The 22,325-nt window shown below is 42.3% G+C and overlaps 1 protein-coding gene across 1 annotated transcript in view; it reads right to left on the bottom strand.

Moving 5' to 3' along the window:
* The window catches only part of TTC19 (tetratricopeptide repeat domain 19), an 18,931-nt gene extending 17,123 nt beyond the window's left edge, over positions 1 to 1,808 (bottom strand). Inside the window, exon 1 of the mRNA XM_018561024.1 lies at positions 1,548 to 1,808. Coding sequence (XP_018416526.1) covers positions 1,548 to 1,779 — 232 coding nt within the window. The 5' untranslated portion in view covers positions 1,780 to 1,808. The remainder of the gene's footprint in view (positions 1 to 1,547) is intronic.
* Between the last annotated feature and the right edge of the window lie 20,517 nt (positions 1,809 to 22,325).

The raw sequence follows: 22,325 nt of genomic DNA, 5'->3' as shown, positions 1-22,325 counted from the left end.
TCTTAAATTTGAACTATGGGCCAAACCATATATATATATATTTGAACTATGGGCCAAACCATATATATATATATTACACACACACACACGGCTCGAAAATTTGATCGCTTGTATCAGAAGCCTGCACTGCCGTTGCCGGTCCCGAGATCCGCTATGCCCGATGCGGCCGGGACCGGCACAGCTCTGTGACAGGAGATCAGTATTTATAGATATATATATAAGCTTATAAGACATTTTGGGGTTTTGGTGTGCTTACATAAAATTTAATGTGAAGGCTTTTTCTTTTTTGATATAGTGGAGAGGGATTGACCCTGGTTGTTTTTGACTGCTGTCTGGATTAAAGCTGAACTCCAGGAATTACACAAAAAGTACCTTTGCGGTGCACCCCTCCTTCCCACACTGCAAGGGCTAAATGTTTGTTAACTCTAGGGGTAGAAGAATTAGGTGGAATACTTACCTTATTCCTCGCTCCGGCCTTCTCCTCTTTTTCATGAAGCTCTGGGTTGAGCGGGGGCACTAGCTGTCCTCATGCACAATGCTGGGCTTTTGGTCCTGTATTGTATGCAATGATGTCAGTGTGAGACGAGGGGAGGAGCGTCTTAGAGAGGAGGCTAAAGAATAAGGATGGGCTCGGGCGTGTTCGCAGCTCCACGTGCCGAACCCGCCAGGAAGCTGACAGCGCCATTCACCGGTAATGAGACATTCTCAATGAGAAATGTCTCAGTGCCTGTGATTGGCGCTGCGCGCTGTCACCTTTCTGGCGGGCTCGGCACGTGGAGCTGCGAACACGCCCGAGTCCATCCTTAATGAGCATGCACACCCGTAAAATAGCACATCACGGAAGAGACAAGTGCTGCGTGTAACTGTGTGCAGCAGCCTGTTCTTACTTATGTAATTTCCCCTGTCACACAAACACGTCTGATCAGGTCCGGATACCCACACTTGCACCCAGACAATGTGCATCCAAGTCTGACTGAGCCCCATCTCTTCTATTTGTACTGCTGGAGTTGCCACCAGAGCAGGAAATTAGGGAAAATTCTGTTGCATTCAGCACATTATCCACAGCAGCTGTTTGTATTATAAAAGCAGTTGGCCCTTTCTCGCAGGACTCTGAAGCAGGAGAAACCCCATTCAAATGAATCTGGAAAAACAAGTGCCAGGGAGATGTGGAAACCTGTCACATGACCTTGAAACAAGTCATGTGACAGCATTTTCCTCCTAACTGTGAACATTCTCTGCAGCAATATGGGGAGAGAACAGTGCAGGATATCGCTGTCTCCACACTGCGCTCTGCATGTGAAAAATAAAACAAAGCCACAGAGTATGTGCAGTAATGTCCTGAGGTGACAGGGGAATGCTAACCTATATAAAAGCTCTCCTAGAAAGGAAAGTATCTCTAAAAATTAATTTCAAGCACCACTTTGCATTCATTATCCTATCAGATATTAGTTATGGAGAGCAGCACCACTTTCCTGTGTTCCAGCTCGTATACTATAGAGGTCTGGAGTGGCAGACATGACATGACCGCACTACAGACACAAGCTCACCTGCACAACTCATCAGGAAGAAGGGAGGGCGCAGGCTGCAGTCACGTGATCCTGCCCATCTACCTGGGGTCATTACACATGGCGGTGTGCCCCTGCTGCCCCGTCGGCCGGGTATATCCCTTTTTACAGCTATTCCCACTCTCCTGTGGGCAGTCTGTACGCAGCGCAGAGTAGCTGTCCGTATGACAGCCCTGGAGAAATTCCCCAAACTCCACACCGTCCGAACACTCATCTTCCTGGCTCGGCCGCGCTGTCACGTGACCGCCAGACTAGTCATGTGATCGAAGAACCACCATAGATCGGCTTGAGTGACTCACATGCGGCCATCTTGACTCAGGGAATGTTGCTTTGTTAGTGGCATCCTAACAACGAACGTCTGACTTTCATTATATTAACTGAGCCATCGGAAAATTGCATCTGCATTTTACCTGTGTGCTTTATTTTGCTGTTGCTTTTCACTCCTGTAGTTTTATTGTCAATGTAAAATACACCTTTTAGGCTTGAAGGTTACCTAAACCCCCAAAACATACATTTTCTAAAAGCAGAGCAGAAGCCCTGTTGAATAAAAGCTGGTAGTTGCATTGTTTTATGTCACATGATATTGGTACATCAGCAGAATTAGAGAGGGTGAATCTCCCCAACATGGACACAGATTAATATTATTATTATACAGGATGTATAAAGTGCCAACAGTTTGCGCAGCGCTTTACAATATAGGGCAGACATTACAATCACAATACAATTCAAGACAAGATGGTAAGGAGGGCCCTGCCCCTGAGGACTTACAATCTAAAAGGGAGGGGCAAGTAATTCATGAGGAGGTAGCTGTGTGGGGATGAATCATTTGAGAATGTGATGGTTGAGCGGTTAGGTTGAGGTGGGATAGGCTTCCCTGAAGAGATGGTAATATAAACCTGACTGTGCTACTAACCTATCACCACTCTATCCAAAACTCCAAAAAAGGTAGCTGTACCTTTACTACTCGGAACTGGTGCGTTTAGCTCTGGCGCTGCACCTCAGGCATTGGGCCGCAAGCTTTCTTGCGGTGGATCCTCTGGACCACATACTCAGTACGGAGTAAAGCAATGTCGTGAATGACATGGAAGGCTCAGAACTTTTGTCTTGTGCTACACATCAGGCATCTCGCCGCGGGGTGATTGTAATTTATTGGGGTGATTGTACTGTATAGCTATGTAGTGTTTATGCGCTGCGTCGCAGTACAGGGTAGAATGTGTATCTTGTTTTTATATATTTTATTATATAAATAAAATATATTTTTCAATCAAACTCTTTTATACATCGATCAGCCATAAGATTATGACCACCTGTCTAATATTGATCAGGTCCCCCTTTTGCCGCCAAAACAGCCCTGACCTGTTGAGGCATGGACTCCACTAGACCTCTGAAGGTATGCTGTGGTATCTGGCACCAAACCGTCAGTAGCAAAACCTTTAAGTCCTGTAAGTTGCAAGTTGGGATCAGACTTGTTTTCCAGCACATCCCACAGATACTCGATTGGATTGAGATCTGGAGAATTCAGAGGCCAAGTCAACAACTCAAACTTATTTTTCAAACCATTCTTGCACCATTTTTGCAGTGTGGCAGGGCGCATTATCCTGCTGAAAGAGACCACTGCCATCAGGGAATACCGTTTCCATGAAGGGGTGTACTTGGTCACCAACAATGTTTAGGTAGATGGCGCATATCAAAGTAACATCCACATGAATAGCAGGACCCAAGGTTTCCCAGCAGAACATTGCCCAAAGCATCACACTCCCACCACCTCACTTCACCTGTCAATGGTCATAATGTTATTGCTTCTACACGGAGCGGCAGGGTTACTTTTAACCCTGCCGCTCTGCTCACTGCAGTCAGAGACTCGGGACTCGGCGGCGGAGGACGGAACCAAGGAGAGAGGTAAGTGCACCGGGGAGGGGGAGAAGGCTGCACACCGTTTATATGGCCGGGCCTCGGTGGCCTTGTGGGGAATCCGGGCCTGGGCTCACGGGTGTAAAGGACTGATGCCCCTTTCATGTTGAATTGTGTACATCAGTTCCTCCCTTTCTCAACAGAGCTTACAATCTAATTTATCGAATCATGTGAAAAGCAAATTACTGTTCACTTTGAATAATCACTCACGTGCAGATACATTGTAATTTGCTTTTCACATGACTTGATATTTGAAGTGAATATTCACACAATGTATTGAATATAGACCATGTTTACTGTTACACTCATATGTAGGGTGTAACATGAAGCACGGCCGCATTTATCAACCACAGCCAAAACCCAAACTTCCACTTCCTTACCTGAACATGCGCATTGATCGCAGGGGCGCACCACATACTTGTGGTTGTTGGTTGCTGTAGGCACCAAAGAGTCACTCTCTCTCACTTCCTAGGTTCTTGTTCTGAAACTGAACTGAAGGCAAACAGTTAAATATACAGGTAAAATACATGTATGAGAACAGAATTACCTTAAAAAGAAATGTTATTTCTGTCCATCTAGTCCTGAGATTTACACAGCTCTGCCACACAGTATAACCCTGCCCGGCTATAGTATAGCCCTGGGGTCCTGATTTCCTCTGCTACAATTTAACTTTTATTTGCAGGTCTCTTCCCCACCCCCACCCTGTGAATGGATAGTAAAAGGAAAAGCAAGACATTGATGAGATCATCTTTAGGCCATTCTGCTCTCTCCACTTATCAACATGCTCCTTGCAGTGCCGTACATCTGCTTGGCTCCTTGTGCTGCTTCTCCCTTCCCCTCTCTGACCTCTGCTGTACAGTAGACTACAAAAGGCTAACTCCAGACACATTCATGTGCTTATACTGCTTAAATTAAAAATTATAAATTTATTAATGATTAAAGAGCATCACTAATATGTGACTTTTATTCTTTTATAGCTGCCTGGATGTTGAGGTGGGCCAAGAAGAATAATACAATAAATAAATACAGACTTTAAATCTGGTATGCATATGTGCTGTAAACCAGCCACCTGCACAGCTGAGCACTGCAGGATAAGATAATCAGGCCTCTGGTTATAATGATAACATGAGGAATCGATCCCTTGTTTTGATTTGCTATTGGGTATGAATTGTTGGAAATACAACAGGTTATACTAATGTACTAATATGTTTTTTGAGCAGTAGATGGCGCTGTAGTGCAATGCTAGTTTTCTATATGCATGCTTATATCTTTGATACACAGGAATCTCTATCTGTATATATGTTTTCCTGTGTAATGCTGTATTCTCATATAATGTTCTTCTAGGCAATGTCTTCTTCTAATGTTCTTCTTCTCTATCAGCAGTTTGTGAATGAATGGGAAGCATCTGTACTGAGTGCTTCCCATTCACTGAGTGCTGAGGCTGTAGAAAAAAGACAGTAAAATAATAATAATTAAAAATGTGTAAAGAAAAAAAAAAGCACAACCCCCCCTCCCCCCCACACACATAACATACACGTGCACCATATTGTGGTGTACGCCAGGCACATGCGCTGCAGTGCGTTGTTAGAACGCATCGCAGTGCATAATTTCTTTCTTTTGTAAAAAAACATTCATTTAACTGTGGCAGCGCATGGCAATGCTTTGTGACACATTGCCGTGCGTTGTGATACCTTGTGTTGTATCATTTTATCACAACACCAACACAGCGCAAAAACCATTTATAGCATAAATCGCTTGTTTACAGTTTAGCTTTCCTTAATTTTTTTATAATCCCCCTTAACTCAGCCTCTCATTGGAGTGGCAGTATTAAAGTAAAGTGTCAGGCCTCATTCAGGGACCATTCACACCAGGGCGGAAGAGTTTCACTGTGGTTTCCGCACAATTTTTGAAAGAGTATTTTTGGCTCTTTTTAGTTGCGTTTCAGCTGAAACGCAATTAAAAACGCCCAAAAACGTGCTGATCAGTGCATTTCTAATAAAATGGGGGCGGGGGGTTTCGTTGCAAAATTTTGCTATGGGGCCCTGGGATTTCTAGTTACGCCCCTGCCCTCACGTCTAATGAAGGTCTAGGTAACATGCACTAGATGTAATGATGTCAGTGGTCCTTATACTACTAGGGCCCAGGGAGGGAGAGAGGACAGGGAAGGGTCAGCTGGTGTAATGTCCCTTGTATCCTCACGTCTAATGAAGGTTATTAAACCTGCACAAGGGGAAAAAAAGAAAAGCCTAAAAAAAGATGAATGCAGTCATTATATTTAGGAATTGGTAAGCTGCAATATATTATGTTTGTTTTTGGGTTTAGATACACTTTATTATCCTACACTCAAATGTACGCATGCAACTTAAAGATAAACTAAAGTGGAATTCAAGTCTGAAGCTGACAGCTTTTTCTCCATTCAGATCGGCTTGTTACAGGTTACAGAGCAGGGAAAGCCTCCAAGCTGTGTAACCTGTCATGGACGGAGCGCTGCCTGTTAATTACACCAGATGCTGTACAGACGTGGACATAAACATTCCAAAATGAAATGAGGTGATAAAATCAATGTATGTTCCGGTGTGTGCGGGGATCCGAATGAAACAGGCGGCTGCCTGTCATTGAAAGTGACTGTTAGCCTGGTGGAGACGGAGCCTATACCCGTCTCTGCCGGCACAGCCAGGCAGCCACATCCTGGGTCATGTGACCCAGGATGTGACCCCTCCCCTCCACTCGCCGCCAAGGACAAAGAGGAAGAGGTGCTGCAGCCTGCATGTAGGTAGGTGAGGTTGGGGAGACTGTTGGTGATGGCTGGCAAGTTATAGGGATAAAGCGGGGGCCGAATCTACTTGCCCTTCATGACAATCTACTTGTCCCAATACAAAAAAATTGTTTTAATAAAAACTAGGGATGCACCAATGCCGGTTTTTCGGTATCAAGTACGAGTACCAATATTTTGCTTTTGGTACTAACCGATACTGAATAATACCAATACCGGTGCTTCCACTGGCATGGAGCAGGCTTCCCGGGTAATCAGGAAGCTGGCAGCGGGTAATGACATGCCAACCGGCTTCCTGATTGCCAGGGAAGCCGGCTGCATGTTGTTTGGCCAGCTTAATTGTAATTGGCCGGGAAACCGTCTTAAATAAAATATTAACCGTTCTGTAAGCAAAACTTAATTTTCTGGCAGTGCCCCTCCCGAGAGTAGACTCTGAATCCGCCCCTGGACCGCATAGCTAGTCGTAGAAGAAGTGTGAAATTGGGACATGGTTTTTTTAAGCGTTACTTGTTATTTTAGATACTATCTTATACACATTTTTCACATACAATTTTCTCACCATTTGAGAGGAAGTGGAAATGCATGCAGCAAGCATGTTACTGAAACTACTGCGTTATATTGCCAGATTGCTTTTCTGTACTTGAAGGATGGACAGTGCTGCTCCTCTTCTGATCTTCATGTTGGCAGGCTTATCTCTTGCTTGTGAGTATATAGTGACTGTATAGTCTAACTAGGTAAAACATGCTCTTACATGTTAATTAAGGCAAAACTGCATCCAGAACCCACAAGATCTACTGCCAATGGTGCAACAGCACATAGACTAAACAATGTGACCAAGCATGCAAAATCATCTGCATGCAGTTTTGCCAGTTTTATACAGCAGCCTAATATATCAAATGATGCTAGTATTATATATAAAAGGCTTATTCCGGAATACCTGGAAACCATAACTGAACATAACAGCTACACATGCTAAGTGTGCATAGTTTCTAACCATCTTTGATTTCTAGGACAGTCCAACGGGTTTTATCTATTGAATAATTGTTTTGCACTCCTGTTCTTTTATCCCATATGCTGAATTCAGTTTTTTAAGCTATGGTCATCTCTAAAATCTAAAATTACATCTTTCAAATTAAATGGGTTATATATAACAATTTTACTGTTTGATTATTTAAAAATAAAGGAAGATTCAGATCACTGGAGTACAAGATAATAATACCTTTGTTTCTTTCATTCAACCTTTACGATTTAGTTCTGAAAAGATACTACTATCTGTTTCATAAAATAGTATAGAGAAATATATCATATACATTCTGTGTCCTTCTATTAAAAAGAATGTACACAGCTCAAATTGATTGTTAGATACAGAAATGTACATATACAGTAATACCATATCTTGTATATGTCACAAAATAGTCGTACTGGGTCTTGCCCCCGGGTTGCTTTCCCAGATACAGTACTAGCAAACATAGCAGGAAGATGTGATAGGATCACTGGCAGAACCAGTCAGACCATTACTGAGAGAACTGAGAAGATGGAGGGAGCTCTGCGGGAAAAGGATAGATGTGCCCAGCAGCGGAGTTCAGCAAACTGAGCATGCCCGAACACAAAGGGGCAAAGTGTGGCAAATGGATGGTACCAGGATAAAGGCCAGCCATCAGAGGCATCTGATGGAATATACCAGGAATTATGGTGGCAGATGGAGCGTCAGACAAAGTGTACCCAGAGTAAGTATGCTTACGGGTATGAGCGTCTGATAAATTGTAATATGAATGATGCCAGCAGCCAGAAGCATCAGATGGATCCTACCCAGAGTAATGCTAATGGACAGTAGTGTCTGTTGGAATGTACCAGGAATGGTACTAGTGGCCAGGAGTGACAGAAGGAGTGTACCCAACTAATGCTAGTACCACTTTCAACCATTGACACTTTGCCTGACGAAGGGGTCCTGTGAGGCTCCGAAACATTGCATTCACATGTCACGCTAATGGAATACGAATAAAAGGACATTACGAAGCAGAATGGTGTGCAGACAACATATCTTCTAGATTGTACATTGTGGAGCCGTCCACCAGTTGTTCCAGCACCCGTTGGATTTTGGGGTACATTGGTACGGTGTGCGAAGGGGATATTACAAAGGCAGTAGCGGCAGATGCACAGAAAGGCTCAGGGCTAAAGAAGCACAGGCATACACAAATGTCTGTCCACAATGTACTCCGGCCCTTAAAGGAGAACTATGACATGAGTGATTTCCACTCACGTCATAGTTCTAAGCCGACCTGTGACAATGAGACTGTCACAGGTCGGCTCAGTAGATCGGGAGGTGAGGGAAAACATACCGGGTTCCCTCACCTCTCGATCCTGTCACAGCTCTCTGCCGTGACAGGGGGAGGGGCTGGATTCCCCTCTCCCCGCTCCGATCTGCCAGCGCTGACTGGCAGGACGGACGGGGGAGGGGGCGGGTACAGCTGGCTCTGCCTCTAGATAGGCAGAGCCAGCTGTCACTCACGCAGCTGGGTGGATCCCGTCATCTAAGTCGGGATCCGCTCCAGGTGCGTCGTCTCAGTATACCGCGAGATGTAGCTCGCGGTATACTGAGCTTAGGGTGACGGGAGGACGCTAGTTTGTGTCCTCCCGTTACCCCAAGGAGAACTATGGGGAAAAACACTGACCCCATAGTTCTCCTTTAATCAATGCTGTCGGATGATATGGTTCCACATGGTTGGCTGACATTTGGGGAAATGGGCCCTAGGAGACTCACTGCTGGAAGAAGAAAGGTAAGTAGCCCTTACAGTGGCCTTCTATAAATATTAAAAAAATATGTACACCACACACTGTTAGCTATGGAAATATATCATATCACTTCACATGTTCCTATGAATGTGCATGTCACAAAATGATTGTTAGATAGCTATATTTTATAAAGTTCACATACTGTAGGCAACATTATTTTATATTGCCAATATAAGAAGGCAATTACAACACAAGCTTAACACATACTGTACAATGAAAGGTGAATATTGTTAATACAGAGGTGGCATATATGTTTACTCTGTGAATTTAAGCAAAACATTCTTCATCATGTGCTCCTTGACAAAGCTCTAAATACAGCAGGAAACATGATGGAGCTGTATGTGGTATATTGTACTCATTTGAAAAGAAGTAAATAGGTTTTAGTGGATATAGTATGTGATCTTCCCTTTTACTGCATTCTTTGTTCCATGCACCATACATTTGCCTCCCAACCATCCACATAGAGCAAATCAAAAAGTTCTTCAGCTACACATAATGGCACATGGCTGCCACGACACAAGCAGCAGTGAGTGAATGAAAGCACCCCAAAAAGGAGAAGGAACCAGAGAGGATGTAGAGGACCCAGGTGAGGACAGAAGCAAGTTTCCTTTAAATATGAGTGATATATGAAGGTGAATAATATTCACCAGTCTCAGGCCAGGGTATTCTTTTTATATGATCAACTAAGCATAGAAATATTTATACTGTATATCTTATTCTGTGCCAAATTTAGGGTAGTCCTAGAAGACAAACACAATTTGCCAAAACATAATTTAGTGTGCAGAATAACAGAAACGACTGTATGCAGAAATATTAGCTAGAAATCAGTCTTTGGCTTGCGTGTTCTGTTTTAAATACCTAATTGATATTGCTGTTTTTGGCTTTGTAAAACTGATGCCCTAGATTTTGACATGGATTTTGATTGCCATTTGGTGCTGACACTTATTGCATTAGATGATGCACATGACAAATATTACACATTTAAACAGTTTACTCTAGTTGTAATTTTGCTTATTCAGGGACCTAAACCTCTTCATAACTTCTAAATCTAGCCCTTAGATAGGCCGGCAGGAGTCTGCAAATTCCTGCATCCAGATTCACAGGTGTTTGTAAATTGCTGCTGCTGCGCTGCCTATACAAAGCAATGAGAGGCTGGCAGCGACTGGAGCTGTTCGCGTCTGTTCAGACTAAATCGGACACTGATGTACAAAAGTACATCTTATGAGCATCTTCAGTAAGTAAGTTTACAAACTTCCAGATCGATATGGTTATTAGGAGTGGGATAGGATTTATAGAAATGTAATATAGAAATGCAGATTTATTTGTAGTTTTTGACCATAGATACCTTTTAACATCTTTTAAATTTTTTTATTTCCCCCAGCAAATTCTACCTGTGGCCCTTTACGTACAACTGATCGCAATGATTTAGAATATACTACTATTGAAGGTTACATAACCAGCGACTTACTTCTCCCCTGCTTTTTCAACATAACACTGATATCACGGGCAGAGTGCAGTAATACATCTGTAATCTGGAAATACCCAAGCAGAAATGAACATGTTCTGGAATTTGAAATCCAATCATCTAACATGAAACCTTGGGGAAAATGGGGGCAACGTATAAAGTCTGATAAAGACCAGATAATGAACGGAAACTTTTCTATACTGATTTTAAATGTGGATTTAGAGATCGGTGGAAATATATCATGTTCCTTATTTTATGGAATTACCTGTATAAGGGCAAAAAGAATACTGCAAGTTCTCATCAAAGGTAAAATAATACAAAAAGTACACAATGTGCCGAATTATTAATTATTTTGTTAATGAAAGCGATTTATATTCTGAGCCAATTTAGACCTTCATGCCCTGCCCCTAGTACGTTGCATTCGATTTGCATAGTTGTTCCATATCAGCAATGCATAAAGGATTAAAAGGTTTGCATCAGTATGCCAGCCAAGCAAATAGAGTAAGAGGTCCACAGTGGCAGCCTCCGTGTTCCATCAGTGCAGGTTTCCCTTATGTTTTGGGTAGAAGATGGCAGGTGTAATTCATAGATTTCAGTGTCAATTGGGGACTCCACTGACAAGATCACCAATTGCTATTTTTAGGAAGGTCTCACTCTTTTTAAAAATTATTTATTACATGTGGAAGGAGCATGTAAACTTCTCTGCATGCAGCAGGACTCCATGACATAATCTGGTGGCAACACATACCAACATAAAAACAAGAAGCATAGGGATAGCTCAGCTCACCAATGTACACCCATTTTGTGTGCTCTGACTCTTTAAACAAAATATGTCTTTAATTTTATATATCAGCATGCGTGACAATATAAATACACTGCTATTTACTCTCACTGTGTGTAGTTTTCTTTATGCTGATATGTCTGACAGTTGTTTATCTCTTAGGAGATCTCTGTTTCGATATGATTCTACCGGGTACTATGCAAAATGCATCTAATGTACGTAGAGTAGCATGTACACTACCATAGCTGATCTCCGGGAAATACTAGTTGGCTGGATATCATGTTGACCCTCTGCCTTTAAAGTAAAACTAAACTCAGGAGTTAAATCTTAAAAATGCATTCAAGTACCTTAACTATTAACAAAAATGTAACTTATTTGTGTATCACTCAGCTGTACATCCTCAAATTATCTCTGCATTGGTGCTGACACTTCTGGAGGGTGACTACTTCTGTTTCCCATGGTCCCTGTGTGTGTTGTAAAGTAGCCACCTCCCGTGATAGACTACAATCCCAATACAAATTAGTAAACTAAATGTGAGATTGTAGTCCATCATGGGAGGGAGCTTGGAGCAGTGACTACTTGGCAAAACACACGGGGACCATGGAGAATAAAAGTAGCCACCCACCAGAAGGAAGGGCAGTGTCAGCACCAGTGACGTGCGGTGCCTTCCGTGCTGGGTGAGGCATTCCCCAGCTACGCCCCTATCCCGCTGAAGCTTCCTCCCTATCCCACCGAAGCCCCACCCCCAACTCGGTAACCAAGCTGTTTGGAGGAGGGAGGGAGGAGACATGGAGCATCCTCCCTGTCCCTCACTTGCTCGTCACTAGTGAGGCATCGAGATCGATGGCCTCAGTGGGGGGTTTTTCCGTTTTCTTTTTTTATTGGACAGCTTGGACCAATGGCGCTTTGCCATTGGTTCGAACCATCCACAGAGCTCACACCTCTAACACATAGTAGAAGCTGGGACAGCTCTTGCCTCATTAAGTTAGGTTACACAGACAGTGCTGTTTAACCTAACTTAGCTGTCAAAAGCCGGATGCAGCGCCTCCTGTAATTAACAGGCAGCTCATCATCCATGACAGGTTACACAGCGGGGAGGTTTTCCCTGCTGTGTAACCTAATAGAAGCAGCTCTGAATGGAGAATGGCTTTTTCCTCCATAATACTAGGTAAGACCCTGCCTAGGGGTAGAGGAACTAGGTGTAATATCTACTATATTCCTTGCTCCAGCAGGCTCCCTCCATCTGCGCAACTGGTTCCCTATAAGAAGCTCCAGCTGGCGGTCACACACTGATGTCGTCAAATACAATTGTTAGTAAGGATAGCAAGGGACTACCCACAACGTGGAGCATCAGGAAGTAGACAAGAGCACTGAAGCCTGCCATTTACCCCTAGACCTAACAAGCATTTAATTCATGCAGTGCAGAGGGGGGTCCACTATGAGGGTAGTTTTTGTGTAATTCCAGAGTTGGGCTTTAAACCCTAGTGGCAGATTCCATTAATGCATCACGATGTTCATCTTTGCTATGATAATCATGTTGCATAGATTGTATGAAGCTTAAATGTTTAATCACAGGTGAAAAGGGCAGAAATAACATGACTATAGTACTCCTTATATCTCTAGCACTTTGAGTCCAACCCAGTTCAGCTTATTTCACTAAAACAAAACAATGAGAAAGTGAATGCTCAAAGCGGAACACTCATAGCAACCAATCAGGAGTCTGTATTTTTTTTGCTTCACAAAAGCAAGTTTTTATTGACTGCTGTGGGGTCGAGCATTTCTATGCTCCTTTCACTGCTTTATATAGATGTATTTATAGCTTCCAGTACCCAGGGCCGGATTTCCCACAAGGCCTACCAAGGCCTGGCCTTGGGGCAGCAGGGAGTGGAGGGGCAGCAGGGGTGTGGAATTCCTATCTCCCGACGCCCAGGACATGCAGTTCCAGGCGCCGGGTGGGTAGTTGTTTTCTACATTTAGCCCTGCTTTGGGCAAGCAGAGCTAAATGTATAGCGGGGAAGCCGCCGCTTGTTTTGTACAAGTGTTCTTGGCGATGTCAATGAGATCACTTGTATGCAGCCTGCAGGTCTGCCATTCTCAATGGGGGGGTTGGCAGGTAGGGGGGCGCATTGAGGAACCTGGCCTTGGGGCAGCAAAGAGAGTAAATCCGGCCCTGCCAGTCCCCACCTAACTACCTATAATTACATGAAGATAATTTTCGTAATCACTTGTAATGTTACAGTATATGCATGGGAGAAATGGGAGTATGTGGCAGGCTTGGTTGTACTGAATTTGTCATATGAGAATCTAGTCACACCCAAAAGCTTATCTTTACTTTTATGTCTTTCATTTCAGAGAAGGATCTTGCAGAAGAACGCTTATTGTTACCTCTCACTATCAGTTTTGGCCTCATATTTATACTGGTTGCTGTGGTTGTGGTTTGTGTTTTGAAGATCAGGGGTAAGAATTTACTGTCATCCCTTTCACATTTGGAGCTAACCTTGTTTTACTGCAGCTGATAGCTCTGCCAGCCAACTACATTTTCAGTCGATACAGTAAATGGATTTGAAAAGCTTTTTGAAGATAAATTCATTCATTTTGACACACAAGTAACATTTTCTGACGCAATTCAAATGCCTTTCATTTGGATTTATAGTTTCCTGTTCATATTTTATTTCCACAGCTTGGGGATGTGGAAATGCAGTACCTGTATCAAATATACTCACTCTAGCGGGGAGCCTGGCGTATTTTAATAAAGGATAATTATCCCAAATACCCCCTCCTCTATCTTTCTTAGACCAGGGACCCACCAAGTCCACCAAGACTTAGTTGACACCTCAAAGCTCGGAACTACAAAACACTAAACACAAGGAACCCCATTGGTTTTCTATGGCGCCTGTTTACACCTGAGCATTCTGTTGCCTGTAGCAAAATGCCTTTCACTGGAAAAAGTACATGAGTCTTAAATAAAAACTCCTAAAAACGCACAGCGTTTTGTTGCACACGCACAATCTACCAGCTGAAAACACACGTAAAAATGCTCAAAACGTGTGACAAACGTGCAAAAATGATGGACAAAAATGAGTGAAAAGATACCTTAAAACGCTGTCACTTAGGTGTGAATGGAGGCCAAAAGCTTAAATGGTGGACTGTAAAGTAGCTCACTCTCCTGTTCATTGCTGCCATAGTGGTCCATATGCAATTTTTAGGGATAACGATATTAGTGATGTGCTCAGATGGCTGTTAATTTTGCTTAGGTCCACATATCATTTTAGGGATACATGATAATGTAATAAAGACTTTTCTTGTATACCTGCATAAGCAGGTTCTCCTATAGCTCCAGCTCCCTAAAACAATTGGGATGACTGCACCATGCAATGAAATAGAGGGTTAATTTACTAAAGACAAATAGGCTGTTTGCAAGAGAATTTTCACTTTGCAGAAGAATCTCCCCTTAGCTTAGTGAATAAGGTGAAGCTCTTGTGAATTCCTTTATCCAATCATGTACAAGCAGAATACTGTTTTGTTTTTGTTTTTTTCCTTGCACAGCATTGTTTTTTTCTTTGAGAAATTAATTTTCACCGCATTCACTAAGTTTAGAGAAAATTCCTATCAAAGTAAAAAAATCCTTTGCAAGTAAACAGCCTATTTGCCTTTAGTAAATCAATGCCAAAGTGAGCATAAACTTCTCTCCACCTGATTTATGTGTACAGAGGTTTACAGGATGCGAATATAAATGAAGATTTAGGTAGTTATCTTAGCATTGTTTAAAATACATTTACCTCCTTTAAGGAAGCACATCTTAAAGGAGAACTATGGGGTAAGTGTTTTTCCCCATAGTTCTCCTCAGGGTCACGGGAGGACATAAACTAGCGTCCTCCCGTTACCCTAAGCTCAGTATACCGCCAGCTGTAGCTGATAGTTGCTGATATTGATAGCTGATACTGCCGCAGCCAGGACAGATCCCGACATTACTGTCGAGATCCACCCAGCTGTGTGATTGGCAGCTGGCTCTGCCTATCTAGAGGCAGAGTCACCTGTACCCGCCCCCTCCCCCATCCGTTCCACCAGTCAGCGCTGGAGTATAGGAGCGGGGAGGGGAGTAATCCCTGCAAGGGACTGGATCGAGAAGTGAGCGAGCGACGGTATGTGTTCACTCACTTCCCGATCTATTGAGCCGACGTGTGACAGTTTCATTGCCACACGTCGGCTCGAACTATGAGGTTGAGTGAAAATCACATACCTCATAGTTCTCCTTTAACACACAGTGTATTACTGGATGACACATGTAACCTCAGCGAGACTTTTGTTCATGTTTTGCAATGACTATAACACTGGAAGTGATACGTGCATTAATAGGGGATTTAAAGCAGATCCCACTCCCTGGTCCACTCCACTTTCTTTAATTTAGAGATGGTATTGGAAGCAGCGGGAGGTTATCAACTGAACCAGGGAGGAGGTGTAGATAGAGAATACAAGGGGTACATGGACAGAGCCATGGGGGACCCCTACAGATGAGAGGTGTGGGTAGAGTTGTAAGTGAGCTTAGATAGGTGGAAGGAAAACCAGGCAAGTGCTGAGCGGAGTTTTTGAGGAGGAGCCGGTCTAGGAGTATAAGTACAGAGTAGTGACCATTGTTTTTAGCAGTTAGTAAGTCTTTAGAGAGTTTTAGGTGGGCAGTGAGGTGGAGTGTTGCCTGCAGTGAGGTGGCATCTCAGATGGTTGTATTCAGGGGCGTAACTGCAGATTCTTCCACGTCAGTAATATACTTTCTTACAAAGTGCACCCACAGATATTATATATTGTTTTTTTTAGATAGGGCTATATATATTCATACCACATATGTGTACCTAACACCTCACTTAGGACAAATAAAATATATAAAAAAAGAGGAAAAAATGTAAAGAAAACACCTGATCCCCAGTTTTGATTTGTAGTATTTCTTTTAGAAAAATAGCACATCTAAAAAAAAATGCATTAAATACATTTATTTATTTGTCCTTTATTTGGAAAAAACTCACATCCCTAGGATTTTAGAAATTTTTCTGTACTTCTCGGCCTAGAACTACCGTATTTTTCCGTCTATAAGACGCCCCCATGTATAAGACGACCCCAACTTTTCTTACCCAAAATTCAGAAATCAATATTTTAAATGATATTATGCATCACACTTACCTCTGAGCCAATCACTTTATTCAGCCTCTGTTGCATCACTGGTTTCTTCATCACGTTTAGCTTCAAACATATCAGTTTCTTCAACTTCTGCTGCATCACTGCTGTCTGCTGAGTCACTGTCTATATATACAAGATCATCCTCAGTTCCGTCCATGGCATTGCTGATTTAACATTTCTTGAAGGACTTCACAATCACCTCTTGTTTGACACCATACCATGAGTTTAGAGAGTTTACAGGTTGTTTTTCACTTTCTGAAATTTTTATGGTCACAGAATGCTCCGACATTACCGCTCTGGGCACTGCCTACACGATCTCCCCAGCAACAGCTCACGTCAGGTTCAAAAGATTTATGACTGGAGGAGAACTGTTATCTTGTCTCTGCAATCCGTGAGGCTAGTTTGCAGTGGTACCAGCACTATCAAAACCGCGGCCCCCGTGTATAAGACGCACCTCTATTTTTAGATAAAGATTTTTATGAAAAAGTAGCGTCTTATACACGGAAAAATACGGTAAAACCTAACATTTTAATGTTTTTTTCTCTAAAAGCTAAAGCTAAAAGTGGTCATCTGGCATACAATGTCACTGTCACTAAGTGTCACACTTAGTGACAGCGCCATACTTTGAACATCACTGTCATGAGGGAGTTAAATAAAACAAATTAACCCCCTAGGGTAAAAAACAAATCTGCCGCTCAGCTGCAGATTTTCACTATAATCGGTTAATTTTTATATTAATGATAGTATTAAAATATTTTTAAATATATCATTTTTATTTGTTACATTTATATATTTTTTACACTTTATTTTTTTTTTACACTTCATTTTATTTTACTTTTTTACACTTTTCACTATTTAAAAACATTTTTTTTTACATTTTTATTTTATTTTATTATATCTAGCAGTCATTGTGAATTATTCTCACTATTAGTGCTTGATAATTGAATTAATTTTTGGTTATTATTAGACTACTTCAAACTTAAGAACAGCCAATAATAACCGTGCAGCATTTCAGGATCAGATGTCACTAAAGGTTTTCTGGTCGTTCCAACAATGATCAGAAAACCTGCAACATTCTTTCAGCAATAGAAACATGTATCTAAATGTTTCTATTGCTGAAAGTTTAGGAAAGAAAAGCCGGTATAGATCGAGATTTCCCAATCTATACCATCTGTCAGTGACGGCAAGAGCTGCAAATGCGGCTCTGCTCTTACTGTCAGACACCCGATTCCTGAAAGGGATCGGGTGTCTGAAAAAGCTTAACTCTTTCATTAATGGTTGCGGCAATACTGAGGCATCCATTAAAGGAGAACTATGGGGTTCTATCTTTTTTTTATGAATGCATTCCTTAGGCTAAATAAGTAAATAATGTAATTTACTGTAATTAGCCAAAATGCATAGGAAGGCTGTAAAACCTTATTGTAGGAGGTGGGCGGGGCTAAGCACCGCAATGAGAAGACATCCCGACGTATCTGACGGGATCCTCCCCACTGATGATTGACAGTGATTCTTGAGAGCTGCGAATATATGGACATGCGCAGCAGCCCTCTCCTTACCTACACGTCTCCGTGTGCCAGCTCCTTCCCCCCTCTCTCTTTCTCTCCCTGCCGACAGATCGTGGATCGCTGATCCGATCAGCAGGGATCTCCAGTGACATCATTTACCATATATGGACTTTCCGATTTGTAGTAAATGCTGAAGAGAGAGAGAGAGCTCCTTCCCCTCTGTCATCAGCGATCCACGATCTGTCAGCAGAGAGAGAGAGAGAGGGGGAAAGGAGCTGGCACACAGGGACGTGTGACCTGAAACAAGTATAGGACTGTTACTTGTAACTGACCTGAAACAAGTATAGGAGTTCCATCATCACGGGCTCCACGCTTGTTCCAGATCGGTAACTCTCAAACTATTAAAACCATAGAATATGCATGTCAGAGAGGCAGAGAGAGAGAGAGCTCCTTCCCCTCTGTCATCAGCGATCCACGATCTGTCAGCAGGGAGAGAAAGAGAGAGTGGGGAAGGAGCTGGCACACGGGGACGTGCAGGTAAGGAGAGAGCTGCTGCACATGTCCATATATTCGTGGACGCGCAGCAGCTCTCAAGAATCACTGTCAATCATCAGTGGGGAGGATCCCGTCAGATACGTTGGGATGTCTTCTCATTGCGGCGCTTAGCCCCGCCCACCACCTAAAATAAGGTTTTACAGCCTTCCTTTGCATTTTGGCTAATTACAGTAAATTACATTATTTACTTATTTAGCCTAAGAAATGCATTCATAAAAAAAAGATAGAACCCCATAGTTCTCCTTTAATGAATGGTAACCGCTGATTCTCAGCCCCAAATAGCTGATCATGTACAGTGTACGTGATCAGTCATTTGGATGCTTAATGGCGGGACGTAAAGTGTAAGTCTCCCGTCACAAAGGGATTAACCAGAATGATATTTTATATTATTATGATACAATGAATACACTTACTCTTTAACCTAATACAAACTTATTTAAAATCTAGCTTCAAACTTTGTTTGTAGAACTACAAACCTCGGGTCTCCTATAAGGTTTTAACATAGGTGAAGCTTTGGGATTTGTGACTGCATTAGACATACAGGGTTAATATCCGTCTGAAAAAGAAATTCAGAGGGCAATAAATCTACACTGCTAACATAGATAAGCAAATGTTTCTTACTGTACAGAGGAGGATCTGTGACTAGACATCCTGAGATCTGTTTTTAGCCCTTCTATACTGGAAACATCACAGTTTAGTTTTCCTAATCAGCCCCTCTGATGGGGCCCCCTCCTACTCTAGGCCCCATAGCAGCATGCAGGCTGCTATCGCTATTGTTACGCTAATGAACAAGGTGTTCAGGAAGACTAGAGATAAACGGGAGCAAGAGGAGGATGAGAATAAGCTGTTGTACACAGAAGTGGACAGGTTAGGGCAGTTGAGAAATTGAAAAGTGGAGAAACACAGTTGCTATATGATTATAAATCACTTTGAACCTAAAATTATCATAATGTAGCTGCATTATATTTTTCCCATCAGGTCGCAGAACTCAAAACTGTGAAACACGCACAGATATGGCTCCTACAACAATCTGTAAGTTTATTTATTTCATCTATTTTTATAGTTCTGATTTGCTGTTTAGTGGATATTAGAGAATGCCAAATCCTCCCCTAAAGAAATGACAGTTTTCTGTATGTCTCATTCGAAATCATTTGATTATTGTGAAGACAAAGCCCTAGTGGGAACGGTTACCAGGACTCCAGCACCGCAATGCTACAGCTCTACCCTCTGAGTCACCATCCTCCCCAGTGTTTGAAGCATTTCCGCTGCACATACTGAGGTATAGCTGAGTAGATGTATTATCCTTTTGTAATCAGTCATCCTCCCACTATTACCCATCCGTGATGGCATCGCATCAACTAGTGAGGGCTCATTCACACTGTTGCAATCCATAAACGTTAATTTTTATTTGAATAGACTGCCTAAGGCACCAACAAATATACATGTATCATTCCTTGTGCAAGCAAAGTGCAGTAACCCCTATGCAGAAAGTTTAATTATCGCAAAGCGTATCTAAACCCAAAACCTGTAATATTATGTTCTGTATTATATTACAAATTACCAGTTTTTAGATGTGGCAGCTGCATAGGTTTTCAGGCTTTTTTCCCTTTATTTTACCTAGTGATCCTGCCAATAAAACAATTACTTTCCTAGGGTGACAACTACACTCATTATACTGTATCTATGCAGAAGCAGCATTGTCAACCTACGCTGTCCACATGATTTGAACTACAAACATCTCCCCTCCCCCTATCTCCATTACATAGGTGTGAAGTGTCATGTAAATAACAGAACATAGCTTGGAACGCACATAACATTTTGCTGTCAAGAAGCATGCTGTTTGCAAGAGAAAGCATAGTGAGCTAAGCACTGGGCTGCTTCTCCTTTCACCGTCCAGTCACAGAATGGGGTAGATCCAGGATAACCTGGGAAGTGTTAAATGTTGCTGGCTGAAAAAAAGTAGTGTAGACAAAATCTCTGGATTAAAGATGAATATTGCAGAAAAAGCTGATTTTGATGTTTTATCTTTTAATAGACTGTTCGTGTTTATCTTTTTTTTTTTACTGCAGTTTTGCTTTAGGGAGTTTTGCTTTTTGGCTGGAGTTCTGCCGTGTAGAAAAGCTTATCTCTAGCCCGCATTTCCTGGCACCCTCTGGCGTAATCTCTATGATGTTACACCTAGACAGGATTCACACTGTTCTGATATGTTACTGCATGCACGTTAACATGTGTTATTTTCCTAGCATGCACTATTGTAAGGCAGCCAGTTTAGGACACCTGCACTTTTTTTAAATCTGGTTTACATCTGCATAGTGTGGTGTACTGAAACACACATGCATTTAGGTGTGCTGTCAGGGCTTGTTGGGGGTGCCATTTATAGGGTGCTATCTCTTTAGCCGGGCAGGATCTTCAATAATGTACAATTTCTAACATGCCAGGCTCTTTTGAAGACATGGCAATATTTAACACTTCATATGGCAGGTTCACCAATAAACATGGCATAATTGATAACATTAAGAAGCAGTGTATAGTCCATGACCCTATGTTACAAGTCACACTATTCACAAACATGCTGTATCCACTGTTTTCTGCCATGGCATGCTAGGCTATGGTATGTGCCACTTAAACATTTTCTCCCTTCTTCTTAAATATTGGCAGGTCTGCATATGGTCTACTTAAATATTGATTGGCAGGTCTGCATGCGGGGTAGCCAAACATCGCAAGGGTCTAAAAAATAATATGCATTACTGATAAGTAAAATGATTCCATGTGACCTGTATGCAGCCCTGGTGCAATAAGGCTAAAAGAAACAGCATGCTCGATAATGGCTAAGGGGTTCTAAGAGTCCCAAGGCTGCTTGTAAAAGAAAAGACAATTCCTGGAATTCTTAAAGTGTCGTAGACAATCGTTAGAAATTTGTCTCCCATCTGTGCAATAAATGGCGCACTTTTGACAGATTCATGTACAGTAATTAACAGTCAACATCCTCTCCTGCACTATCGACCAATATCAGTGTTGTAGAGTGCAAGGCAAATGGTGGCACAGTGTAAATCTAAAGAAGTAATATCCAGCACTCCTTAAACACTATGGTGGGAATCCAATAAAACCTTAATAGCACTTTTCTGGCAGTATGAACCTTCAATAGGTCCTGGCCGAATTCAAAACAGCCCTGTCACCAGTTTCAGTAGCTTTATCGACACTTTTGACAGATCCAGGTAGTTCTTAATACCGCCTCTTTAAGAATCTGTCGCTATTACTATCTGTCAAATTACCATCAGCTTACAGATTGGAAAACTGGCGGTAACTAAGACCAACTCTGATCTGGCGTACAGCAAGATGCCAGTGCTCAGAGTGGGGCATGTATGTGCTGGAAGCAGTCATGAAAAAGACAGCTTCCTGTCCATTGATTGCTAGGTCACATGATCGCTGGAGTCCTAGCAATCAATTATACATCCTTGGCCCCATTCAGCTGCCGGCAGGGAGATTTCCTAGCCGGCAGCTGAATGTAAACAAAAGGGCTGCTGGCTGACATCATTACCCAAATATGGCCATATGTCAGTGAGTAAGTGGAGCCTGATGGGGAACTTTGACAGCCAAGTTCCCCATTAAGTCCGCTCTGCTGCTGATTGACAGCAGGCTGTGGATGGGTACCATAGTCTGTTTTTTTTAAAACCAAACTTTAAATGTCTCCAAACTACTTTTGATTATTATCTACTTTCTATGTTGTTTTATTATAAGACATTACCATGGGTAACCCTTTACCTAAAGACATCTGTAAAAGGCATTCCCTGGCATTACGTGGGAAACC

Source organism: Nanorana parkeri, unplaced genomic scaffold (genome assembly GCF_000935625.1).
Source record: "Nanorana parkeri isolate BGI_ZX_2015 unplaced genomic scaffold, ASM93562v1 scaffold494, whole genome shotgun sequence".
Taxonomy (NCBI): Eukaryota; Metazoa; Chordata; class Amphibia; order Anura; family Dicroglossidae; genus Nanorana; species Nanorana parkeri.
This window is presented reverse-complemented; position numbering and strand designations above follow the sequence as displayed.